The 23,793-nt window shown below is 39.1% G+C and overlaps 1 protein-coding gene across 2 annotated transcripts; it reads left to right on the top strand.

Annotated features, from left to right (window-relative positions):
* The first annotated feature begins 902 nt into the window (after nucleotides 1-902).
* top3a (DNA topoisomerase III alpha) lies at nucleotides 903-22,332 on the top strand. Of its 2 annotated transcripts, XM_023273025.3 has the most exons (19): nucleotides 904-1,435; nucleotides 2,900-2,959; nucleotides 3,063-3,136; nucleotides 3,222-3,297; nucleotides 3,464-3,572; nucleotides 4,552-4,695; nucleotides 4,831-5,001; nucleotides 5,103-5,203; nucleotides 6,725-6,799; nucleotides 6,952-7,034; nucleotides 8,806-9,016; nucleotides 11,500-11,685; nucleotides 11,924-12,053; nucleotides 12,355-12,468; nucleotides 12,830-12,995; nucleotides 13,114-13,260; nucleotides 13,976-14,098; nucleotides 19,701-20,422; nucleotides 21,364-22,332. In XM_023273025.3, exons 1-19 carry the CDS (start codon nucleotides 1,205-1,207, stop codon nucleotides 21,525-21,527), a joined length of 3,087 nt encoding a protein of 1,028 aa, XP_023128793.2. In that variant the 5' UTR covers nucleotides 904-1,204; the 3' UTR covers nucleotides 21,528-22,332. The 2 variants fall into 2 exon arrangements, with proteins under 2 accessions (XP_054861464.1, XP_023128793.2); XM_055005489.1 differs by lacking the exon at nucleotides 2,900-2,959 and having other exon boundaries at nucleotides 903-1,435.
* Nucleotides 22,333-23,793: the final 1,461 nt, after the last annotated feature.

Here is a 23,793-nt window from a genome sequence, read left to right as displayed (position 1 = left end):
ACTAAAAAAATCCTTAAAATTATGAACAAAAATTTTTAATATCAGACCAAGAGTTGTAGTATGACCAGCAGGAGTCAGTTGCTGGCTGCAGTAAATTTGTTGAATATTTGTGTCTCTTCACTGTTTGCAGCGGTTTTGCATTTTGCAGATGGTTCCTGTTCACTCGTCGCACAGCCGGCTGCTCATAGACACCAATGTTATTTCTGCAGCTTGAAAGACAGCTACTTTTGATTAAACTGGGCTTGTAGCACATTGTCTACCTTACAACGATGGAAAAGAGGCATCGTTTATGTTTAGACAACGTATATTTAATGAGTTATTGATGACGGAAGTCTGAATTTGTGAATATCTTTCCGACTTTACCGAACTATGTTTTATTTCCTGACGTCGCCGTAATTCGCTGGCTTCATGCTGTCATTTGCGAGCATTTTACCACAAATAACATAATTCTGTCTTGTCCTTTAATAAAACCAAATTTAAGGTAACTCTGGAGGTATAGCCAGAGTTTTTAGGTACTGATGAATCTTCACCCGTTCTGCGTTTTTCAGACACCGTTTCCGTCAATAATTTTCTAACTGCACACAAACTAATGCATCGGGATGAACTAGGAGCCAACCTGAAGAAAGACCAAATAAATGTGTTTTTAAAATGTTTTATAGCTAGACTTGTGATGACACAGCGAGTCTGTTACTCAGATTTTACCCAGAATATAAAAATCTATTTTTTATAACATCACAGCCTCAGAGCAGACAAAGCTTCGCTCCCCACCTGGGGGGGGGGCGCGGACCCCAGGTTGGGAACCACTGGTGTAGCCTATGTTCTTTGGCCATTAAAGCTGATTCTGATTCTCATACGCTTTGGCAGTGGTAAGAGTTTACGACAGTTTAACGACCGTGTTTACGGCAGTCTTTGACAGGCAGGCGCGGGTTTTGTAAACAGCTAACTGCAGTACTGTCGATGTCACGTCTTGAAAGTTTTCAGTTCGCAATTTTTAAAGTGTTTTTACTACTTTTCTCTTTCGTCATTATCTTCTTTGTGGGGAGTGAGGTTATTCAGCAGATGACTACTTCTTTTTATCTTTTAGTAAATGTTTCTAGGAGCGCTTAACATGACTTCAGCTAGCATGGTCAGCTAACATGTCACCCACAGCGGCAGTGAAGCTACTAGCTGGAGGACCGGTTGCTTCATGTGAGGGCGGCCAAGCATGCTAGTACTGCACCTGCTCGGGAGATCTTTGCTTCGATCGGGATTACAGCGGCCAGGGGTCCAGCGGAGGTGTTTCTGTGCGGCACAGAGCGGCAGGTGTCCGGACACACCGCAGGAGACAGAAATGATCCGGAGCCGGGCTCAGATCAAGAAGGTCCTCTGTGTGGCGGAGAAGAACGATGCAGCTAAAGGCATCTCCGAGATCATGTCCGGCGGCAGGGCTACGAGGGTTAGTCCTGTCTCCTCACCACCTTAAACCAGGGGTGTTAAACTCATTTTAGTTCAGGGGCCGCATTGAGCCCAATTTTATCTGAAGTGGACTGGACCAGTAAAATCACAGCATAATAACCTATACATAACCACAACTCAAATTTTTTCCATTGTTTTGTGGTGTCTGGTACTGAATGATATAGTATTTTACTATATGATCAAAACAACAAAAGTCAGACAGAAAAAGACAAAAAAAAAAACCAACTCAAACAAGACAAAATATTACAAAAATGAGACAAAATGACAAAAATGGGACCGAAAACCACACAAGCGACAAGCAAAATGACAAAAAAAATTAGAAAAACGACATGAAACAAAGCAAAAGACAAAAAAATTGATAAAAAATTTACAAAGTGACAAAAAATGGATAAAAACACAAAAAATGACACAAACGAGAAAAAAATGACAAAAAAGAAACAAAACGCCAAAAAAAGACAACATGAGCAAGAAAAAACGATACACAAAACAAATAAAGCAAAACGCAAAATGACAAACAAGGCAAAAAACACAAGACAAAAATTAAACACACAACGACGAAAACGAGAAAACAACAAAAAATGAGACAAATACAAAAGTCGGACAAAAAAAAAGACAAAATATTACAAAAATGAGACAAAACGACAAAAGAACAATGAACAATCTAATATTTTACTTTATGATCAAAACAACTTGTCATAGTCTTGATATTATTTTAAATCTATAGTTTTATAAATTTGTAATCTGTAGTTAATGTCTTCTCTGTAATTTTTACACTTTACAAAGTCGTCCCGAGTTCCGGATTGGAGCCTCTGGAGGGCCGGTTTTGGCCCGCAGGCCGTATATTTGACACCCCTGCCTTAAACTAATAATAAGATAAGATACAATAAGATCTACTTTATTCATCCCATAGGAAATTATTTTGCCAGAGTAAAATACAATGAAGAAAAGTTAGTGGAATATACACAATTACACAGGTTAATAGTATAATAGAAATAACAAAGAATACAAAGTACAAAAAGCATTTTCTAGGCATGTCAGTTTGGAATAATCAAGTGTCAGCAAATGAGTCGGCAACTGTTTTCATTAACAGTTTGTATAACAGTTTAGTGAGACCTGACTGACAGCTTTGCTCTATGTATTGTATTTACATAATGTATCCAGACTATCATGTTATCCTGAAACCTCCATCCAAGCTAAAGCCTGAAAGTTTCCATAAAGTTGACCTAACACTTGTCTGACATAGTCTCAACTAAACATTGCCTTCCTGTTTTGTTGTCTAACCAGATTATACAGTCCACAAAAGAAAGTTGCTTTGCATGTTGAGAAACTTCTTCCATAAACTGGCACTACTTACTTTCTATTGAGATTAAAAGACATCCCATGTCTGCTACAAATGGCTAATCTGACATTGTTCAGGTACTGATCTCCTTCTCTTGTCTTTTAGAGGGAAGGAATGTCAAAGTTTAATAAAATCTATGAGTATGAATATCATCTCTTCGGTCAGGTAAAATACAGTAAAGTAATTAAATCTGCAGTAATGCACTTGATTGTTTGTCCTTCTGTGTTTTTACGTTGTCTCTCATTTTGCTGATTTCCTGCTGCGACAGAATGTGACGGTTTCCATGACATCAGTATCAGGTCATTTGCTGGGCCTGGAGTTCAAAGCACCGTTCCAGAAATGGTAAGTTTGAAAATATTATTTGGCCTCATACAGTATCATACATAACAGCCAACACTGACTGTGTTTGTACCTTTTCTCTCCAAAGGCACAGCTGCAATCCTGTGCTGCTGTTTGATGCAGAGGTGGAGAAGTATTGTCCCAACAACATGATCCAAATCAAGGTGTGTTCATTTCACTGTCCTACCAGGAATCACATGATTATTATTTAGTGTTTAAATTAGCATGTGGGACATTTCACTCATACTGTAACTTTTGTGTGGATGCCTCTTTAATCCATCTAACCTTCTATCTTCCTTTCCTTGTTTTTTTCTCTCTTTTGCGCTGTAGCAAACGCTAGAGAAGGAGGTGAGGCAGTGCCAGGCCTTGGTCGTGTGGACGGATTGTGACAGGGAGGGAGAAAACATCGGGTTTGAAATTATAGACGTTTGCAAAGCAGGTATAATATTATTTGTGTATTCCTGTTGTGCCTGCAATCCTACAGTTTCATTTAGCAGACGCTTTTATCCAAAGCAACATCCATCTCAGTGTAGATACTGTGTTGAAGCAAGTGAATGTGCATCTAAACACCTTTTAATAGTGATGAACGGATGTATATTAAAGAATAGTTTGACATTTTGGGAAAATTGTCTACTGAATAGAGTTTCATCATGTTTTACAGAAAACATGCCCCGACATGTTCAGACCTTTGCTTCCCATCTCACCCTCATTATCTTGTGATAGAGTTCATGCATATTAAGCTTTTATGTATTGCTATGATTACAATATATTTTCGAAGTAACAGTACCTTAAGTATACACCATTATGTGTTGAGCGCTCCACATTTCATCTCCTAGAAAGCATACAATTTACGCTCAAATCAAAGTTACAGATTGTACTTTGTGATCTCTCACCATCCTTCCAGACGTCCTTACACAGCTTCTTCTTTTTACTTCACGCACACATTCAGTACAATCAAAGCATCGGTGACTACGCACACACACTACTCATCAGTTCAGATAGCATTTGCCAAGGTTACATCATCATTTACTTTCAGTTCGTCATACCCAAAGAATATTACACTACTGTAGGATTACGCAGATCTTCATGTTTACGGCTATTCTTTACAGTAGGATCTAAATAAAATTCTTACTGGCTTGAAATGTTCAAGGGCATCTAGTTAAGGGGGCTAGAGGAATAACAGAGCTTTTATTTTACACCTCCAAGTTTATAAAATGTATAAAACACAATGAAAATGGCAAGCAGCTTTCAGCAAGTAAGTGAATTGGTATATTGTAAATGTCAAACTAACATAGAGCCATTAGCATTCATAATACTGGTGAGGTCATATTGATCTAAATCACTATGCAGACTTTCCTTGTGAGTATTTGTCCACAAAAGGCTCATAATAATAGTGTATGTGTGTTTTTTCTTTTTAGTGAAGCCAAATTTACAGGTCTTTCGGGCCAAATTCTCTGAGATCACACCCAACTCAATTCGGAGAGCTTGCGAAACTCTGATGGAGCCAGATGCTAACATCAGTGATGCTGTTGATGTCCGCCAGGAGCTGGACCTGCGAATAGGTAAAGCTGCACTCACTGTACTGCATGAAGAAAGAGATTTTTTTTGCGTATTATACAACACTAGTGCTACTGTTTGACTGAAATGCGTCATGGAACAGAAAACCCTGTAATCCTCTTTCCTGTGCTCATCTACAGGTGCATCCTTTACCCGATTCCAGACGCTTCGCCTGCAGAAGATCTTTCCAGAGTCCCTCGCCAATCAGTTAATCTCGTACGGCAGCTGTCAGTTTCCCACTTTGGGCTTTGTAGTGGAGCGGTTCAAAGCTATCCAGGCCTTCATACCAGAGACCTTCTACAAGATCAAAGGTGCGTATTCATCCACGCATGAACCCAAATCTAACAGGGATGCAAGAATTTTGGGTTTGAGAGGATAGTCACCCCTTTCTTGCTTGTCTGTTTTTTTTCAGTGCTGCATGAGGTAGAGGAGGACACTGTGGAGTTCAGTTGGAAAAGAAACCGTCTCTTCAGTCACACGGCTTGTCTGGTTCTCTATCAGATCTGCATGGAGGTATGTGCCTATTTACGTGTTTTTGAGTGCATTAATATGTGTAATTATTCATCTGTGCATAATTATGTCTTCTCAAATATGGCAAATCAGGTCAAAACAATTCAACTATGTTATTCAAAATCCTCTTACCAAATTTATATACAATAAGTTATTGTAGAAATGAATGTAAAATAACACTTAACCTTGTCAGTAACATCAGTGATTATCATACTGTTATAAAGGCTGATAATAAAACAGCCATGATAATTGGGACCCATGTACCCTATATATATTTACAATGGTCATTCTGTTTTGGTTTTGTTATAATTTAACTAATATTCTTTTTGTTGATCGAGCCTCAACACCTTTTTTCTCTTTTTTTTAAATTCTTGTGTGGTTTCACTGACTGAATGCAGGAGAGAGGTGTCATCTGAATCACAAAAAACACTTTGCTAGCAAAGCTGATGCTGACAAGCCTTGTAATTATCACTTAGTTGTTGTCACTGCTTCCAATAGAGCGAGATTTGAGTATCAGAAGGAAAACTCATAATTAGTCAGACAAACACCACACCAAGGCTGCACACATAAATAAAATAGTTAAACTGAATGATGTGTCTGTACAGACCCTTTGAACTCTACTGAACTTTTTGTTTTTAGAGGCCATTGCTTGATTTTTTTGTCTTGCACTGACAGAAAAAACATATTACTTAAGCTTTTAATTGTGCTCTGTGATGTTGTAAATGTTCTTTTCACATTCAGTATTCTTGTCCTTGAAGCCTAACAAACATATTAAAATAATTCCCATCCTCACAAAACATTTGAGCTTTATTCCTACTTTTATATCTGTTACCAGTAAATACAAGGCCTTTAAATTCCTTAAAAACCCTAAAAAGTCATATCTGTGTATCAAAGTTACATATTTACCTTCCTGCCTTAGAATGTCTTAGATTATACCCTCCACAATTGTCTCTTTAAGTGTACGTGGCTCTATGTGTGTCACGTCACACCAGCCCACCTATGACTCAACTCAAACACTGTAAAACTACCCAATAGAACAATGGAAAATTATAATACTGGAGTAGTTCTGCCATGCATGTTTGAACTAGAAACCGATTCTGAAGAAGAGCAATGATACTGGAAGCTTTGATTTTATCTGGTAAAAACATTTAATCATTGTTCTTTCATCTCAAAAATTGGTCTATAATTGGGGATGTTCAGTGGCTTTGCTGTCAAGAGCCATGCTATAAAAGTACAACAACCCCACAGTACCTTTTATTTACATGTCAAACTGCTCACTCTCTCCAGTGTTGCCTTTGGTCTAACACCAACGCAGCAGTTGTAGGATATATTCATACTGAATCCCATTTAGCAAAATGTGAGTGAACATGTCTTGTCTTGACAACATATTATTTTGATCATATTAATTTTACAAATGTGGGTATTTACTGTGATTGTGTGCATGTAAAAGTATTTCTGACCTGCACAAATGAAATGGATTAAAAGCCAGATGTACAAAGAGGATATAATTTCATTCATTTCCAGGATCCCATAGCAACAGTCACCTCAGTAACCAGCAAACCCAAGAGCAAATGGAGGCCGCTGCCTTTGGACACTGTGGTAAGAATATAAGGTTAAACGACTACACAGACACACATAGTACACATTGCGTAACACGTGCACATTTGTTTATCATCTAAAGTGTTTGTAGCACACGTGTCCTTCTCATGTGTCCCACTTCAAACAGTCCTCTGTATTTATGTGACGTACAGGAACTGGAGAAACTGGCATCTCGGAAGCTAAAAATCAGTGCCAAAGAGACCATGAAAATTGCAGAAAAACTCTATACCCAAGGGTGAGTGTGAGAATTTTTGAACAGGAGCTACTGAGTTAGTGTACATACAGCCCTGTGGAAGTATTTGGACAATGACACAGTTTTCATAACTCTGTCTCTGTCCACCATCACAGTGGAATTGAAATGAAGCAGTCAAGGTGTGATTGAAGTGTAGACTATCAGCTTTTATTCAAGGGGTTTAACAAAAATATTGCATTAACTGTTTAGGAATTACAGCCATTTTTACACAGCTTTGCATAATTACTCCAGAAGTAATTTGGCAATTGACTGACAGGGAGTTTTATGGCAGGTGTGGTTATGTTTTCCTGTGATTCGTGGCAAATTAAAGAGATAAAAGACCTGGAGCTGATTCTAAGTGTTGAATTTGTGTTTGGTAGCATTAAGGAACTACAGTCATATTTCTTTACAGTCAAACAGTTTAAAGGCTCAAAAGCTATAAACATTAATTATAAATAGAAGGATTATTTTTTAATACTTTGGTGCTAATCCCTTTGCAGTCGATGGCTGCCTGAAGTCTGGAACTCAAGGACAGCACTAAATGTGGAGTTTCTTCCCCAGCCAGCTGCCTTCAGTTAGTCCTTGTTTTTGCTGGGGCTGTAATCTTCATGCCGACTGGTTGATTGGATGGTTATTATGTGCAAATCCAACCAAATTCTTATTGATCAGACAATTTCCCCTTTTACCTTCATCAGGCAAAATCAACAACAGCTCTCCAGGATTAATCCAAATAGTTTAGGCAGCAGGAGGAACAGAATACCTGTGGAAAATGTTTTCTTTGCTTTGAACCTAATGGAGACTGCTAGGTCTAATTTATTTAACATTTGTTCTCCCAACTATGCCAAAGAAGGCACTGATTTGGCTGCATTTTGTTCACATGGATGACCAAAAAGTCAAACTTGTACTTTGAACAATTTTATTGCTGTTTTGTTTTACTCTTTTTTTAATGTCTCATATGTTTTATGTGTGTACTGCACTTTGGTCAACTGTGTTGTTTTGTAAAGTGCATTACAAATAAAGTTGGATTGGATTGGATTGGATTGGATTTGAAAACAGCTATTTCTACAGTACCAATCAAAAGTTTCAGAACAGCCCAGTTTTTCCATTTTTTTAAACTGAAATTCAAGTAGTTCAAGTCCAGTGAATGGCTTGAAATGGTACAAAGGTAAGTGGTGAACTTCCAGTGGTAAAAGAAAGATGAGGTTACTCATATCTGCCAAAGGTGGCTACTTTGATGAGTCAAAGAACTAGAATACATTTTGGTTTCTTCCTTTGCTTATTTGTTCTGTGCTGTCATTTCAGACTACAATGAGACATTAACATGCATATTTTCCAATAAAAAACTGGAAAAATTGGGGTGTTCTAAAACTTTTGACCAGTAGTGTATATCATAGCTCAACAACAACATATCATCTAGAAACAGTGGAGTAACTTGTCTGTGTTTGGACCCTCCACCACTTTTCATTTTAACGCTTGAGGCATTCATTGTGAACATCAGAAAAACATAAAAACCAAACATCAGAAATGACATATTTCTAAGCCTGGGTAAAAAATGGCTGTAATTCCTTAACAGAACAGTATTTTTGTTGATTTTGATTGCTTCATTTTGAATCTATTGTGGTGGGGTACAGCGACGGTTAAAAAATGAAAAGTCCACCTGGCAGTTCAGACATTTGATGGCTGAGTTACCTGGTGAGGTCATATTTCGAGAACATCCCCTTTTTCTGTGCGTGTTTGCATGAAGATGACTTGTATTTATTTGTTTATTGCTCAGGTTTATCAGCTATCCCCGCACAGAGACCAACATCTTTCCTGCAAACCTGTCTCTCGGCCCCCTGGTGGAGCAGCAGACACAAAGCCCAGCATGGGGGACGTTCGCCCAGCGGGTGCTGGACCAGCCGGGGGGTCCCAACCCACGGCAGGGCAAGAACTCTGACCAAGCCCACCCTCCCATACACCCCACCAAGTACACCGGCACGCTGCAGGTAGGTCTGCAGGAAGTGGAGCTGAGCTAGAGCACATGAACTGCTCATGTGTCTCCTTATAATCAGCATTTTTATGTCTTATAATATCAATCAATCAATCAATCAATCAATCAATCAAAATTTATTTCTATAGCCCTTTACAACAGCCCAAAGGGTGACCGAAGTGCTTCAAGAGAATAACTTAAAAACAACACAGTAACTTAAGACAGAGGCAGCAGTAAAATATACAATAAAACAATAAAAATAAACAGCAATAAAACAGCACTAAAATATACATCTAAAAGAAATAAAAGTAATCAAATGTCACCGTGCCGCTAGGTATTAAAAGCCATTTTAAACACATATAAATATATATAATAACTTTGTACTACATGTTGCCAAACTGCATTTTGTTCACATGGATGACCAAAAAGTCAAACTTGTACTTTGAAAACAGCTATTTCTACAGTACCAATCAAAAGTTTCAGAACAGCCCAGTTTTTCCATTTTTTTAAACTGAAATTCAAGTAGTTCAAGTCCAGTGAATGGCTTGAAATGGTACAAAGGTAAGTGGTGAACTTCCAGTGGTAAAAGAAAGATGAGGTTACTCATATCTGCCAAAGGTGGCTACTTTGATGAGTCAAAGAACTAGAATACATTTTGGTTTCTTCCTTTGCTTATTTGTTCTGTGCTGTCATTTCAGACTACAATGAGACATTAACATGCATATTTTCCAATAAAAAACTGGAAAAATTGGGGTGTTCTAAAACTTTTGACCAGTAGTGTATATCACAGTTCAACAACAACATATCATCTAGAAACAGTGGAGTAACTTGTCTGTGTTTGGACCCTCCACCACTTTTCATTTTAACGCTTGAGGCATTCATTGTGAACATCAGAAAAACATAAAAATCAAACATCAGAAATGACATATTTCTAAGCCTGGGTAAAAAATGGCTGTAATTCCTTAACAGAACAGTATTTTTGTTGATTTTGATTGCTTCATTTTGAATCTATTGTGGTGGGGTACAGCGACGGTTAAAAAATGAAAAGTCCACCTGGCAGTTCAGACATTTGATGGCTGAGTTACCTGGTGAGGTCATATTTCGAGAACATCCCCTTTTTCTGTGCGTGTTTGCATGAAGATGACTTGTATTTATTTGTTTATTGCTCAGGTTTATCAGCTATCCCCGCACAGAGACCAACATCTTTCCTGCAAACCTGTCTCTCGGCCCCCTGGTGGAGCAGCAGACACAAAGCCCAGCATGGGGGACGTTCGCCCAGCGGGTGCTGGACCAGCCGGGGGGTCCCAACCCACGGCAGGGCAAGAACTCTGACCAAGCCCACCCTCCCATACACCCCACCAATTACACCGGCACGCTGCAGGTAGGTCTGCAGGAAGTGGAGCTGAGCTAGAGCACATGAACTGCTCATGTGTCTCCTTATAATCAGCATTTTTATGTCTTGTAATATCAATCAATCAATCAAAATGTATTTCTATAGCCCTTTACAACAGCCCAAAGGGTGACCGAAGTGCTTCAAGAGAATAACTTAAAAACAACACAGTAACTTAAGACAGAGGCAGCAGTAAAATATACAATAAAACAATAAAAATAAACAGCAATAAAACAGCACTAAAATATACATCTAAAAGAAATAAAAGTAATCAAATGTCACCGTGCCGCTAGGTATTAAAAACCATTTTAAACACATATAAATATATATAATAAATTTGTACTACATGTTGCCAAAACCACTCCGGCTTCCTCCCACAGTCCAAAAATATGCTGAGGTTAATTGATTATTCTAAATTGCCCGTAGGTGTGAATGTGAGAGTGCTTGTTTGTCTATATATGTAGCCCTGCGACAGACTGGCGACCTGTCCAGGGTGTCCCCTGCCTTCGCCCGAGTCAGCTGGGATAGGCTCCAGCACCCCCCGCGACCCTAGTGAGGAATAAGCGGTGTATAGATAATGGATGAATGGATGTTGCCAAAACCCTTCCTAACTTTCTGTAATTTTTTTACACCATCATGAGCCATTATGTTTTCAGGTTGTTCAATACGTTCATCCCTTTCTCATGAACGTCGTATCTTTTGAAAGACTAGAGAGACGTTCTTCAAATTTGGCACTAAAGTTCACTTGAATTTGAGGATTAACCCATTAGGTTTATCCTCAATGTGACATCATAATGCTCTGCAAAAATCACATTTCTGTCCTGTATTCAGCCCCATAAATTAGGAACAGAAGGAGAGATTGTAAACTGCAACTTTACCAGTTTTGGAAGGTTTACAAAAACACGTTCCCTAGCATTGCAAAAATTTCTTGCATTCATAAAAGATCCTTTTGAAAATCTAGAGAAACCTTAATCAGGGCAGAAAAGAGATCTTTTGCCCTTCTTTTTTATATTGATGAGTATGGTATAAAGTCTAAATAGTGTTGCCTGCATATATGTGTGCACACAGTCCTGAATACAGAGTAATAATTGTCTTTCCATTTTTTTCAGGGCAATGAAGGACGCGTGTACGAGTTCATTGTCCGGCACTTCTTAGCATGTGTATCCCAGGATGCTTTGGGGCAGGAGACTGTGGTGGACATAGACATCGCTCAGGAGAAGTTCTCCGCCTCTGGACTCATGATCATTGCAAGGAACTACCTGGATGTTTACCCGTATGACAAGTGGAACACCAAGGTTGAAATTACTAACAGCCTATGAACTCTTTGAAATAAAATAATAATTTGAAATAAATAAATGTTTCATTTCAAGCCCACTTTATACAGTTTAGTCTTCCGTAGAAGAGATTAAATAATTGCCAGCCTCAGCTAAAAGCTTCAAAAACGGTCTTGTCTTCATTACCATTCGCTGATACAAGCTGCTTCATGTCTCTTCTTGCTTGTATGTGATATATTTTCGTATCTCTGTTTTGTAGTTGATCCCAGTGTATGAACAAGAATCCCAGTTCCAGCCCTCTGCTATTGAGATGGTGGACGGACAGACGAGTCCTCCTCAGCTGCTCACTGAAGCCGACCTCATATCGCTGATGGAGAAGCATGGCATTGGTAGGTTGTGGACACATAAAGGCAGAAATTGTGTTTCTAATGTGTGTGTGTGCATTTGGCAGCTTGCAAATCCACAAATATTTAACTTACAAACATGTTAGAAATAAGAAAATCTTGATGAAGAGATTGGACTCTTATTCGTTGTCAGATTCATATAACATGCAGTGTTAGCAGATTTTACAGTATTTCTGTCAGTAACAGCAAATGAAAAGGTTTTGTTGAGCTGACTTAGACGTAGTTTGTTTGGAATTCACTGTTTTATGTGTAATGTAAACTGTATTGTGTTAACTGTGTGTTACAGGCACAGATGCAACCCATGCAGAGCACATTGAGACTATAAAGAGCCGCATGTATGTGGGCTTGACAGCTGACCAGAGATTTCTCCCTGGAGAACTTGGCATGGGACTGGTGGAGGGTATGTGTGCACACATACTGTACATACCGAATTTACTGTTGACTTTAACCCTTTGATGCACAACATGAGTCAAAAGGGACCCATATTCAATGGAAAATGGGTATCTCTTGACCCATGTGGTGCATCAAAGGGTTAAAGATGCTGTTTACTACATTCACATTCACTAGATATCACTAAAGTATCAGCTTGTCAGGACACCATTACTCAGCTTTATCTCTACATAACATAGTTGTCTGCTGCTAATTTAATGCAACTTTTTTGTTCAATATCTTGTATATCGAACATTAAATACACAGAGATGTTTATAAGCTTCCTTCCCTGTCACTCAGTTACGCTAAATATCAAATGTGTGTCTGTTTAGGTTACAATTCCATGGGCTATGAGATGTCAAAACCAAACCTACGTGCTGAACTGGAGGCGGACCTTAAGCTGGTGTCAGAGGGCAGGAAAGACAAACAGAACGTGCTGCAGCACCACATCCAGAAGTACAAGACCGTCTTCATTGAGTCTGTCAGGAAGGCAAAAAAGTTAGTTACGGATGCTCACTAGTTAGCAAAACCTTGTCATGTTTTACAATGATGGATTAGTTACACCTGTTCTGGAATCACTGCTTGCTTCTACTAAGAAGTCATTCTGTTGCCTCAGGTTAGATGAAGCTCTGTCACCGTATCTGGGTGCAGCTCAGGAGATCACTGAGGAACAGGAACAGGACATGGAGATCCTGCTGCCGGTGAGAAAGTGCCCGAACTGTGGTCGGGACATGGTGCTGAAGAAGAAGAGGGAAGGAAACAGGTGAGATGGGACAAAGAATGCGAGGTTAAAACCCAACAATTAGAAGAAAACAAATGGTGTGTTCCTAAATGGGTTCAGCTGTTGGTCTTCTTGCACTTTAAAACCTAATTCTGCCTTATATTCTTTTAGTCTCCCTTAAAATGTGACACATGTTTTTGTCCACACATAAAATCTGGAAGAAATAAAAAACAAATTATAAGTAGTTTATTACAATAAACGGTTTGTTTTTGTTAAAGGTGTGTATTTATTGTAACAGTAATGTAGTATCTCATTGGTGCTGCAGCATAATTCGTAACGTATTATTCCTTTAAATCCAATTATGTTGAGAGACTTTTAAGGTTTCACTTTCCTACAATGCAGTTCATAAATTAAAAAAATATTTAGGTACCAACACCAGTAAGGATTAGCTTTCACAACAGGAGCACATATGAGCACATAACATGCACATCACAAAAATAAAGATGACTAAGCATTCACCATGGTGGATTAAGCTTGAAGTTGTTGCAAGTTGACTCATAGTATTCTACCAAAATGATCAGAATTTGGATTTTATCTTCAAGGCAAACAAAAATATACTTTGGAAATCTGTTGTGAATCTGCTTAAACTATATTAAACACCTTGTTTTGTTTTGTTTTGTTTTTCCTCTCGTAACTCTTTCTGCATTTTCTCTGTTGACATTTAACTGTTTTACCTGCTCTGTGTCTCCCCCTGCAGTAAATACTTGTCATGTGTGGGCTACCCAGCCTGTAAGACGGCAGTGTGGTTTCCTGACATGGTGCTGGAGGTCAGCAGAGACGACAGCGTTTGTCCCACCTGTCGGCCACATCCCATACACATGTGAGTGTTGGTTTTACACTGGACCACGTTTCATTGGTGAAAACACAGAGCTGTGCATGTCACATTCCAACACTGAGAAGCATCTGAATATGTCTGAAATAAATACATTTTAGGATGACGATTAATTTGATTGGTCAAACCGTGATGACAAAGACAGTACTCTGGCACAAAAAAAGATAAGATAAGATAAAGATAAAGTTCTTTATTTCTCCCCACTCCAGGGAAAATTTACGTTGTTACAGCAGCTTTATTTACAATATATACAAGGGTGAAAAATTTTTTTTTAACAGAAAAAATAAAAATAAAGTTTAAAATCCTAATTGTCGTATTATTTAGTGTTCACATACATTGCTCTTCAAAAGTTTTTGGTCACCCAGGCAATTTCATGTTCTCCATGAAAACTCACGCTTTTATCCATGTGCTAACATAATTGCACAAGGGTTTTCTAATCATCAATTAGCCTTTCAACAGCATTAGCTAACACAATGTAGCATCAGAACACAGGAGTGATGGCTGCTGGAAATGTTCCTCTGTACCCCTATGCAGATATTCCATTAAAAATCAGCTGTTTCCAGCTACAATAGTCATTTACCACATTAACAATGTCTAGACTGGATTTATGATTAATTTAATGTTATCTTCATTGAAAAAAAAGCTTCTATGTGACCCCAAACTTTTGAACGGTAGTGTATCTTATGAATAAAATTAACTATGAAACATTCTCATTCAGTGCTACAAGCCTACACATTTGTAATTTAGAAAAATATCAATAGAAAAAATGCATGCCACCACAACCAGACACTATTATCTGCTTAGAGTCCATACACTGGAAGGCAGAGTAAAAAGTTTCTCATCAGAGTGAGTGGTGAAACGTGATTATCTATATAAAGGGGCTAATTATGCACACTTTATAAAATGTCTTTCCTCAAAGGTACTCGTAATGTTGCACTTAATTTAGGCAAGTTACAAATGTTTTTGGACCCAGGCCCTCCATTATTTCACACATCAGAACAGAATGGGAGTGGGGGCTTTGTACGCTATTTGACTGACTCACAAATTGCTCAGCTGAGGGATAATGACACATTAAAGACCTCAGAACTGCTAGTGTGGCTGAAGACTCTTTACACATATGGACTTCATTGTGCTTCGTTGCATTCCGGCTCTGTCTTTTGACATACAGTGATTTAGAGGGTGCCCAACAGCATTGTACAGCTGTTTGAATTTATGCAAATGTGCTCTGATGCAATGCAAGGGACAAACAGGTAAGAGCCAGTTGCTCTGTTTTCATTCACACAGAAAGAGAAGCAAAGACCTGTTTGCTTTTCCACTCAACCAAAGCAGTGGGGATTACTGTCAATGCAGATACAGAACTACAATCTCTTCAAATTGAATTACAGCACTTTGAACACTACAAGCTAAAAACAAGACAAAAAATAAAATGATTCTGAACTTGTTGAAGTTTTCCAACAGGAAAGTAGGAACTTCTTTCATGTGTAGTATGACTGTCAGGAAAATTCTTCAATGGAGTCCTAACTTTTCCAAATGAACACTTGGAGTCATCTCTCAAGTCAAAGCAAAGTTTTACCTGTGACAAGAAATCACTTGAACAGAACACAGTCTGGACAAGTGACCTGACGAAGGCGAGAAACAGCATAGCTTTTATACAGGCACATAAGCACAAGTCACACAACTGGTATGTGTTATCTTTAGTTTCGCTGCAGACACGGCGCTTAGTCCTTGGTTCCTCAGCGCTTCATGGAAAATTACTGAGCGCACATGAATCCGCACATCACACAGTTATAAATGAATAAGAACATTCAATCATCAAATACAATAGCTTTCATAACAGCGACACTCGGTATCTGTATGTAAGAACACAGTCTTTTAATCGGCCTCTTGTGAGTCCAGAACTATATGGAAATGTTTTAGTAAATCTCTGCAGTACCCCCAGAAACATTAAAGATGTAGTAAGTAGAATTAATTTACAATACAAAGGGTGATCAAAAACATCTGATACTGGTACATGTCACAGTCTGCAACACGTTTGAACAGTAAGTGTCAGGGGTCAGAGAGTGTATGACACCACGTTATCAGCAGTGGGATATGTGTTGCCCACATTTTTGTGATCATTTGTGACTCGGTCTGCCCGCAAAAGGCCAGCGATGATGAGGCAGCTTTGTCAAACATGCAGTCAAAAAATCAATTCTGGATCAAAAGTTAGTCTTCAGAAAGTTTTCAAGAAAGAGTCTTCAAGTAGTCTTCAGAGTCTGATGTGAATAATGTTTATTCAATACAGAGGCAGTATGAACAAGCATGAGGAAAATCTCAATATTTTAACTGACTACACAAAGCGTTACATCTACGGATGTTCAATAGTGGCTTTTTGTATAATAACCGATATGCTGATATTGTCCAATTCTCAATTTCTGATTCCGATATCAACCGATATATGTGGGCTATTTAACTAATTTTAGGTAACATCACATATCTCCTGTGGTGGAATAAACACATCATGCCCAATTTTATTGTGATGCCCCATTGGATGCATTCTCAAATGCAACAAGGCTTTCCAAATGTAAACATTGTCTGTGCAAAGTAAGAAAACTACTTCAACTTAAGTTATGGAAAAAATGCCATATTTATGCCATTTTTTTTTTTAAAATTGTCTCAAACAACAGTTCACACTCCCTCTCTCCCTCTATGAGTAAATGCTGGCAGAATCTAGGCATTATTTTATCGGTTTTCATGATAGGCAAAAAAAAACTAAACGATATTGAACAATATTATATTTTTCTGCCAATATCGGGCCGATATTATCGTATTATTGGTGGGTCGATATTATTGGACATCTCTAGTTACATCGTCTTACATACCTTCTCCTAAACACTCCTCTTCCGTTCTGGAAGGCCACAACCCATCGTCTTAAGACCCAATCAGAATGTATATGATGTAATCGTATCAGAAGTTAAGCCACCTCCTGTTTTTTATTTCTGCTATAGCAGATTATTTCTGCTTAGCTTAGCGTGACCTACGGTTTCAACTCATGAGTGCCGGTCTTATCGCCTTATATGGGCTCCATAGGCTTCCGTTTGAGTTGCCGCTTTCCACAGGATTATTTAGTGTATTCATAACTTCAGTTGAGATGTTAGGTCTTCCAGTCTTATCAGTGTTTGATCTGATTTATACATCCTAGTCGTCTAGTTTTATCATTTGTTCAATCTTAAAAATGCCACAACACACTGGTCGGTATGCATTTCCAATCCAATGGTTTATCCCCCGGGGTCTGACCGTCAAGGCAGAGTTCTACCATAACTTCTAGAGTTGTTAGAACATTTGGAGCACATGACCCAACTGCGGCACAATGCCATATGAGAGCATTACAAGCCTTGCAGAGGCACATAAAATGCTTTATCGCTGCGTAATGTGATGAGAATGGTGGACAAATGTAAATCAGGTCCAATTTTTGATTTTAATAAACACAGTCTCTCATGTTTCTAATTGAACCTTGTAACATCTTATAATCTGTTGGTCAGAGAGGCTCAACACAAAGTGCAGAATATTTAAATGTTGTGAGGTCGTTACAGTAAACTATTACTAATTTATTCATCAAATTCTACCTTTGTCAGTTTGATGGAACTTTACTGCACTGCTGACTAAGATTCAGAGTATACGATATTATAAGTGCCTGTTAAAGATTCCTTCATCCACGTCATTTTCCTCCAGCACAGTTCAGACCTTTAGTAACTGGGCACACATTAACTATGAAAAACATCTTCTTTTCAGTGGTCACTTCAATGCCAAGAGCCTTCAGTGCCTGATTTTGCCATCTCAGTTGTGCAAACACCAACAGACGCTGAACACACTCAGTGGCCTCAGCAACGCAAAAAAAAAAAAAAAAATTGTCAGAAATACTTGTTTACACCAGTGGGCGTTAACCCCTTGAGCACGTGCCTCAGCTCAGTCCAAATATAGGGCGCACTCGCAAGCAGCGAGCCAAAGTGCTCCACACCAGCATCTGTTGCCATAGCAACCAATCTGGTACAGCGCTCAAAGTTGAGCTACAGCATTTCTTCTAAAACAATATCAGTGTTTTTTTTTTTTTTATCACATTTTACCCAGCAGCTTTCAGTTTGTTGGATAACTTCAAATGCTGTTAGCAGAATATGTGTGCAGGAGTGAACTAATGCTTTGTGCTGCAGCCTTGCTGGTCGCCACGGCAACTTGCTGTGTTATACCAACTTTTGTCTTGCGCACACACATTTTGAAAACTCAACTTTCTGGTGGACTGTTTATCTCCATCATCAGTCCTTTGCACGGTCCTGTGTTTAATGTTTGTGTATTAACAATGCCTTCATATATTAGTCAGAACTTATCACATCTGTTTGTGCTCATTTAAGTTGAACATACCAGGCTGGAGGACATGGCACTCCCTGAAGTCTTTAAATTACATTTCATAATATAATATCAGTTTGTGGAATATATCTTTGATAAGACTGACAGTAAGTGTGGCTTTAAATAGAATGGCTTTATCCAATTCAATTTATATAGCGTAGATTTGCAACATATGCCGTGTCTAAGCTCTTTGTATGGTAAGGTACAGACCATACGAATTATAAGCAGAGAACAGAAAACCCAACAATCCAAAGTTGCCGTTGGATTCAAGAAGGAATGAAGAAAATTCATTTAAAAATAAGGACATTTCAAAGTGACCCCAAGCTTTTGAACGGTAGTGTATGTTGAACAACATATCCTGATCAAAAATAACACCAAGGTTTTCAATAGTGGAACTGTAGGCTAAGGCATCTGGAGTAACTATCTGGTTAGATGGTGTGTTTCTGACGTGTTCAGGGCCACATACGATAGCTTCAGTTTTGTCCAAATTTAAATAAAGAAAATGACAGGTCATCCAGACCTTTATGTCCTTCAGACATGCCTGGAGTTTGACTAACTGATTGATTTCATAGACAAATAAAGCTGGGTGTCATCTGCATAACCATTTAAATTTATGCAGAGACTCTGAGACTCAACGAACAGATTAATATCAAAAGAAAACAATGGTTTTAATGTTCGCTAAACTGTGTTGTTTGGAGTTTACTGCTAACAGTCAGTAACATTAGCTGTAAGCTAGCTCGTAACTTTACCTAGCGCTTTAAACTAGCATCAGTAGCCGAAATGGGAGACACGCTGGAGTTTAACGAGATCTACCAGGAAGTTAAAGGCTCCTGGAATGATGGGCGACTGCGTTTCAGCAAGCAAAATGTGGTTTACTATAGTAATACTAATAGTATTTGAAATAGAAAAAACATTAAAGTAAATAATATTGGTCCTAACACAGAACCCTGTGGAACTCCATAACTAATTCTGGTGTGAGCAGAAGAATCATCATTAACATGAAATCTGTCAGATAAATATGATTTAAACTTCCTTTAATCCCAATAACTTAACTTAGTTTGCCTAAATATTTGGGGTGTGTTCAAATAAAAGTGCCTTTTGTCTGTGATGGATTTAAGCCCATCATAGCACAGTTGAAATGTTTTTCACTGTCGTTGGTTGAGTTCTGTCAGATTAGGAGGCTGACTTCTGTGTGTCTTGCCTTATTCAGGTTGAAATTTAAGTTCCGCAGGGGCACCCTCCCACCCATGATGCCACTGGAATTCGTCGGCTGCATTGGTGGATGCGATGAGATGCTCCGAGAGGTGCTCGACCTGAAATACCACAGAGCAGGTGGAGGAGGTGGTGGTGGAGCAGTGGGTAGAGGTGGCGGAGGGGAAGGAAGAGGAGGTGACCCTCGTCCACCCCCTCCGAGGCCCCCCAGACAGGAACCGCCCAGAGCCCCAAGTTCCAATCCTCACCCTGTCCACTCCTGGACTCCACAGCCAAGACCTCCAACAGGCGGCAGCGGCATGAGTGCAGACCCCAACGGTGATATGATTGTGTGTAACTGTGGTCAGGAAGCTCTCCTTCTGACGGTGCGCAAAGATGGTCCCAACCAGGGTCGGCAGTTCTACAAGTGCAACGCTGGAAGCTGCAATTTTTTTCTGTGGGCGGATCAACCGGCTCAGCAGGGGGCACCACAGAGCCGAGGACTTCCCTCCCAGCCTCGGAGGCCATCTCTGGGGATCAGAAACACATCTCGGGGAGGCAGAGGGCAGGAAGTGGGTGCACTTGCAGGACAGGTGATGTGCAACTGCAATGACATAGCCGTGACACGTACGGTGCAGAAGGACGGTCCGAACAAGGGAAGAATGTTCCACACATGTGGGAAACCAAGAGAGCAGCAGTGCGGCTTCTTCCAGTGGGCTGATGAGAATGTACCTCCACCAGGTGAGCCTCACACGCAGAAACTTATTTCATCTTTCTACTTTTATGAGGAACTTTGCTGATGCAATGTATTCTCTTGCCCCCAGTCCTAACCTTTCCAATCACAACCACAGTGGCAAGAAAAAGTCTGTGAACCTGTTCATTAAGACATGAAGCTGACACGTCTCGATGCCGTCAGATTAATGGGAAAAGAGTGCAAATCTTTAACAGGCTTAAGACACTTGAAGTTTTGCTTTCGTTCGTTACCCATCTGTTCATGCAGTGCCCCTGTTTTGCTTTTCAACATTCAATCAGTCAATTTAATTTGGCTTTTTGACAAGAACTTACAAAAATAAAGATTCATTCACTCATTCATATAAAAGTGAAAACAGATTTGTACAAATTATTGTCATTTAGTAGCTGATTGCACCAGTATTCACCCCCTTCAAGACAGTATTGAGTAGATGTAGTTTTGGCCACAATTACAGAGTTGACTACAGTATTGTTTCTGATTGTATTAAAAATAGGCAACACAAAATTCCACTTTAGTCACCGTTACTACTTGCCGGGCTTGATTTTGACCATTGCAAATAACTATTTACCTCAAACGTATCTCACATTAACAGCGCCTTATGAACAGAAATCTGCAGTTCATATCATTTTATTTTTTACAGCATCTGATCGTCCAATCTGGCCTGGTGAAACACATAATGTGTATCAGAAAAAGCAGACAACATGTACGTGCAGATCAAACATCAAAGAGAGAGAGAGAGCTCACTCTTACCTACACCTTATTAACGGTTTTTTAAAAAAAAAAGAAAAAGCTGTCACGACTCAAACACTGAGACCTTGTGGCATTGGCTCACCAAGCGAACGCGGCACCTTCAGTCCTGGAGTCTTTGGAGCTTTTACATGCAGTGACTTCTAACCTCCTCGTGTTGTTTGTCCCTTCTTTCTCGTGTCAGGGGGCTTCGGTGGTGGATTTAGCGGTGATGGAGGCGGAGAGAGGAGGGGGAGGAAGATAACGGGACATGGCATCGCTAACAAACCGCCCGCCGCTAAGAAACCTCGCACCTGCGGCATCTGCCACGTGCAAGGACACACCCGAGTCACCTGTCCTCAGCGGTGACCCATACTCTGAAGCTGCTTGCTGTTAAAGAAGGTTATTGTGTCGCAGATTTTATTTTCAAATATACACAGACTGTTCCTCCTCACATGGAGAGGACGTCCTCTACTTCTGGGATGCAAAAAAATGAACCCAGATACTGTGGCTTTCCTGTGAGGTGACATTTTAACAGCTTTTCATGCAGCTGTAGTGTGTTTGTTCACTATGAATGACTCTTTTTGGTCCCTCGAAAGAATGACGTTTTAGTGTAAAATTAACCTTTTCTCCATCTGCCTGCACCACCAAAGCTTTACTAACTAACATGTTTGTTTAATCTGTACAAAAACAGAAGTATTTGAAGGAACACTAGACCTCTAAAGATGCCCAGGGGGAATCCATACAAGTTTAGAAGTTTATGGTGGACTGTTTGACCAATCACATTTCCTACTTCCTCACTCCCAACTTTCATTTTACTGCTTAGTACAGCATAAAAAAAGACACGCATGTTTCGCTGCTAGAGGAAAAATCACTGAGCACGAGGAGAGATGCAGCAGCACAGCACACAACGAGATATCGAACTACTTTTAAAACTTGTAGGTGTTTGTAACCACAGTAACCTGAAAATGTTCAACAGTTAATTGGAAATTTGCTCGACTGACCTTGGATCAAATTATTCCCTTGTCAGTTGTATTGCTGCGTATTCACAGTCCTGACAGCCTGACTGAGATCATCTGGAGGAGGAGGATTCTGTCTCCGAAGCGGCGCTGTAATTTGCACACAGCTTACAAGTAATTAATGGTGTAATAAATAGTATCTATTAACATACTGACTTCTGTCTTTGGTCATTTTTACCACCAGTCGGTGTCTGAAACAGCTGATAGGTGTCTTACAGTGTTGTAAAGGTGGAGGTGGGTGGAAGAAACAGCAATATACGCTTTTACACAGAAAATATAATGAGTGCAAAAAGAAACTAGTTGGCTTTTCTGTTGGTGGTCTCAAGAATTGTGAAGATTTTTATGTTCATACTGACGAATGCTAAGAAAATGGAACGTACTTTAACCCCCTGTGGTTGTTTAGACCTTTGAAATGTGCAACACAGACTTGCTTTGCCTTTACAGTCATGACAGGTTCATTTTAGAAAACGTTTGTTACTCCGCCAAGGAACATTGCAGAGATATGTGACTATCAGCGTACGTGTGTCTGTCCTTCTGTACATAATGTACACATGCTTAACACACACCAGTGCTCAGCGCAGGGTCATTTTTTATTAAAGATTTAATCCGTCAGAAATGATACAATGACTGAGCAGCCTTGGCGGAGTACTGCGCTCTCTCAGTGCTTGTTTATTTTGGGTCATTTGTATTTTTGTCTTGGGTCTTTAACTTTGGTTTCTTATGCCTGTGAGGTCACTGCATCTCATTAATCAGTGGAAATTGGGCACATGCCTGTATGATTACATTTCCTGTTCTGACCTGAGATGGAAGAAATATTTAGATCTTTTATGCATGAATCACAACAGAGTGATACAGTTTTCTAACTTTTTTAGTGGTCTCATTCATAGCATAATACAGTATAATTGGATATTTTTCAATATCTACCATTTTGAGTGAGATCCACAGCTGCACACACAGTAGTGACACCACACAACAAAGGTTTAAAATGCAGTTTAAAGCGAAATACTGCAGGTGAACAGGGTAAAATTGTAACATATCAATGTGAAACTCATCCAACCGATTACTTACATTAAGACAGTTATTCTTTTGTTTTCTGAAATGTGATGTCTCAGTTAACATTAAATAAAATCAGGTTCAAATTTGTGTTTCCTTTCGTTAACATATTAAAATCAAAAGCTTTCCTGTTACCACATAAATCTGAAAATACAGTCACCAGCCAGAAGGAAATAGTAAAGTTTACCACATTTTTTTGGAATGAGCGATACATGAAAAAAAGGTATCTGTAAAAACAGAATATAGACAGAAATAAACAGGAAATTTGGGTGTATGTAAGCAGGATTACTGGTTCAGGGTGGGAGGAAAAAAAATCTTATTTTGTAAACTTCCATGCATTTTTATTAGCAACTACAGTTTAGGGAAAACTTTCACTAATAACCAAATAGCTCTGATGTTAAATATTAGTTTCACATACATACAGTTGTGCTCATAAGTTTACATACCCTGGTAAAATTAGAGAAATTTTGTACTTTTTTTTTTTTTTTTTAAAATATGTTAGGGTTAGTGGTCAGACAAAGTTTTTTATTGTCATGCATTTGTATTTGCTCTGATCATTCATG

The sequence above is a fragment of the Amphiprion ocellaris genome, chromosome 19 (genome assembly GCF_022539595.1).
Source record: "Amphiprion ocellaris isolate individual 3 ecotype Okinawa chromosome 19, ASM2253959v1, whole genome shotgun sequence".
Taxonomy (NCBI): domain Eukaryota; kingdom Metazoa; phylum Chordata; class Actinopteri; family Pomacentridae; genus Amphiprion; species Amphiprion ocellaris.
Note: the sequence above shows the minus strand (reverse complement) of the source record. Positions and strands in the feature narration are given on the sequence as shown.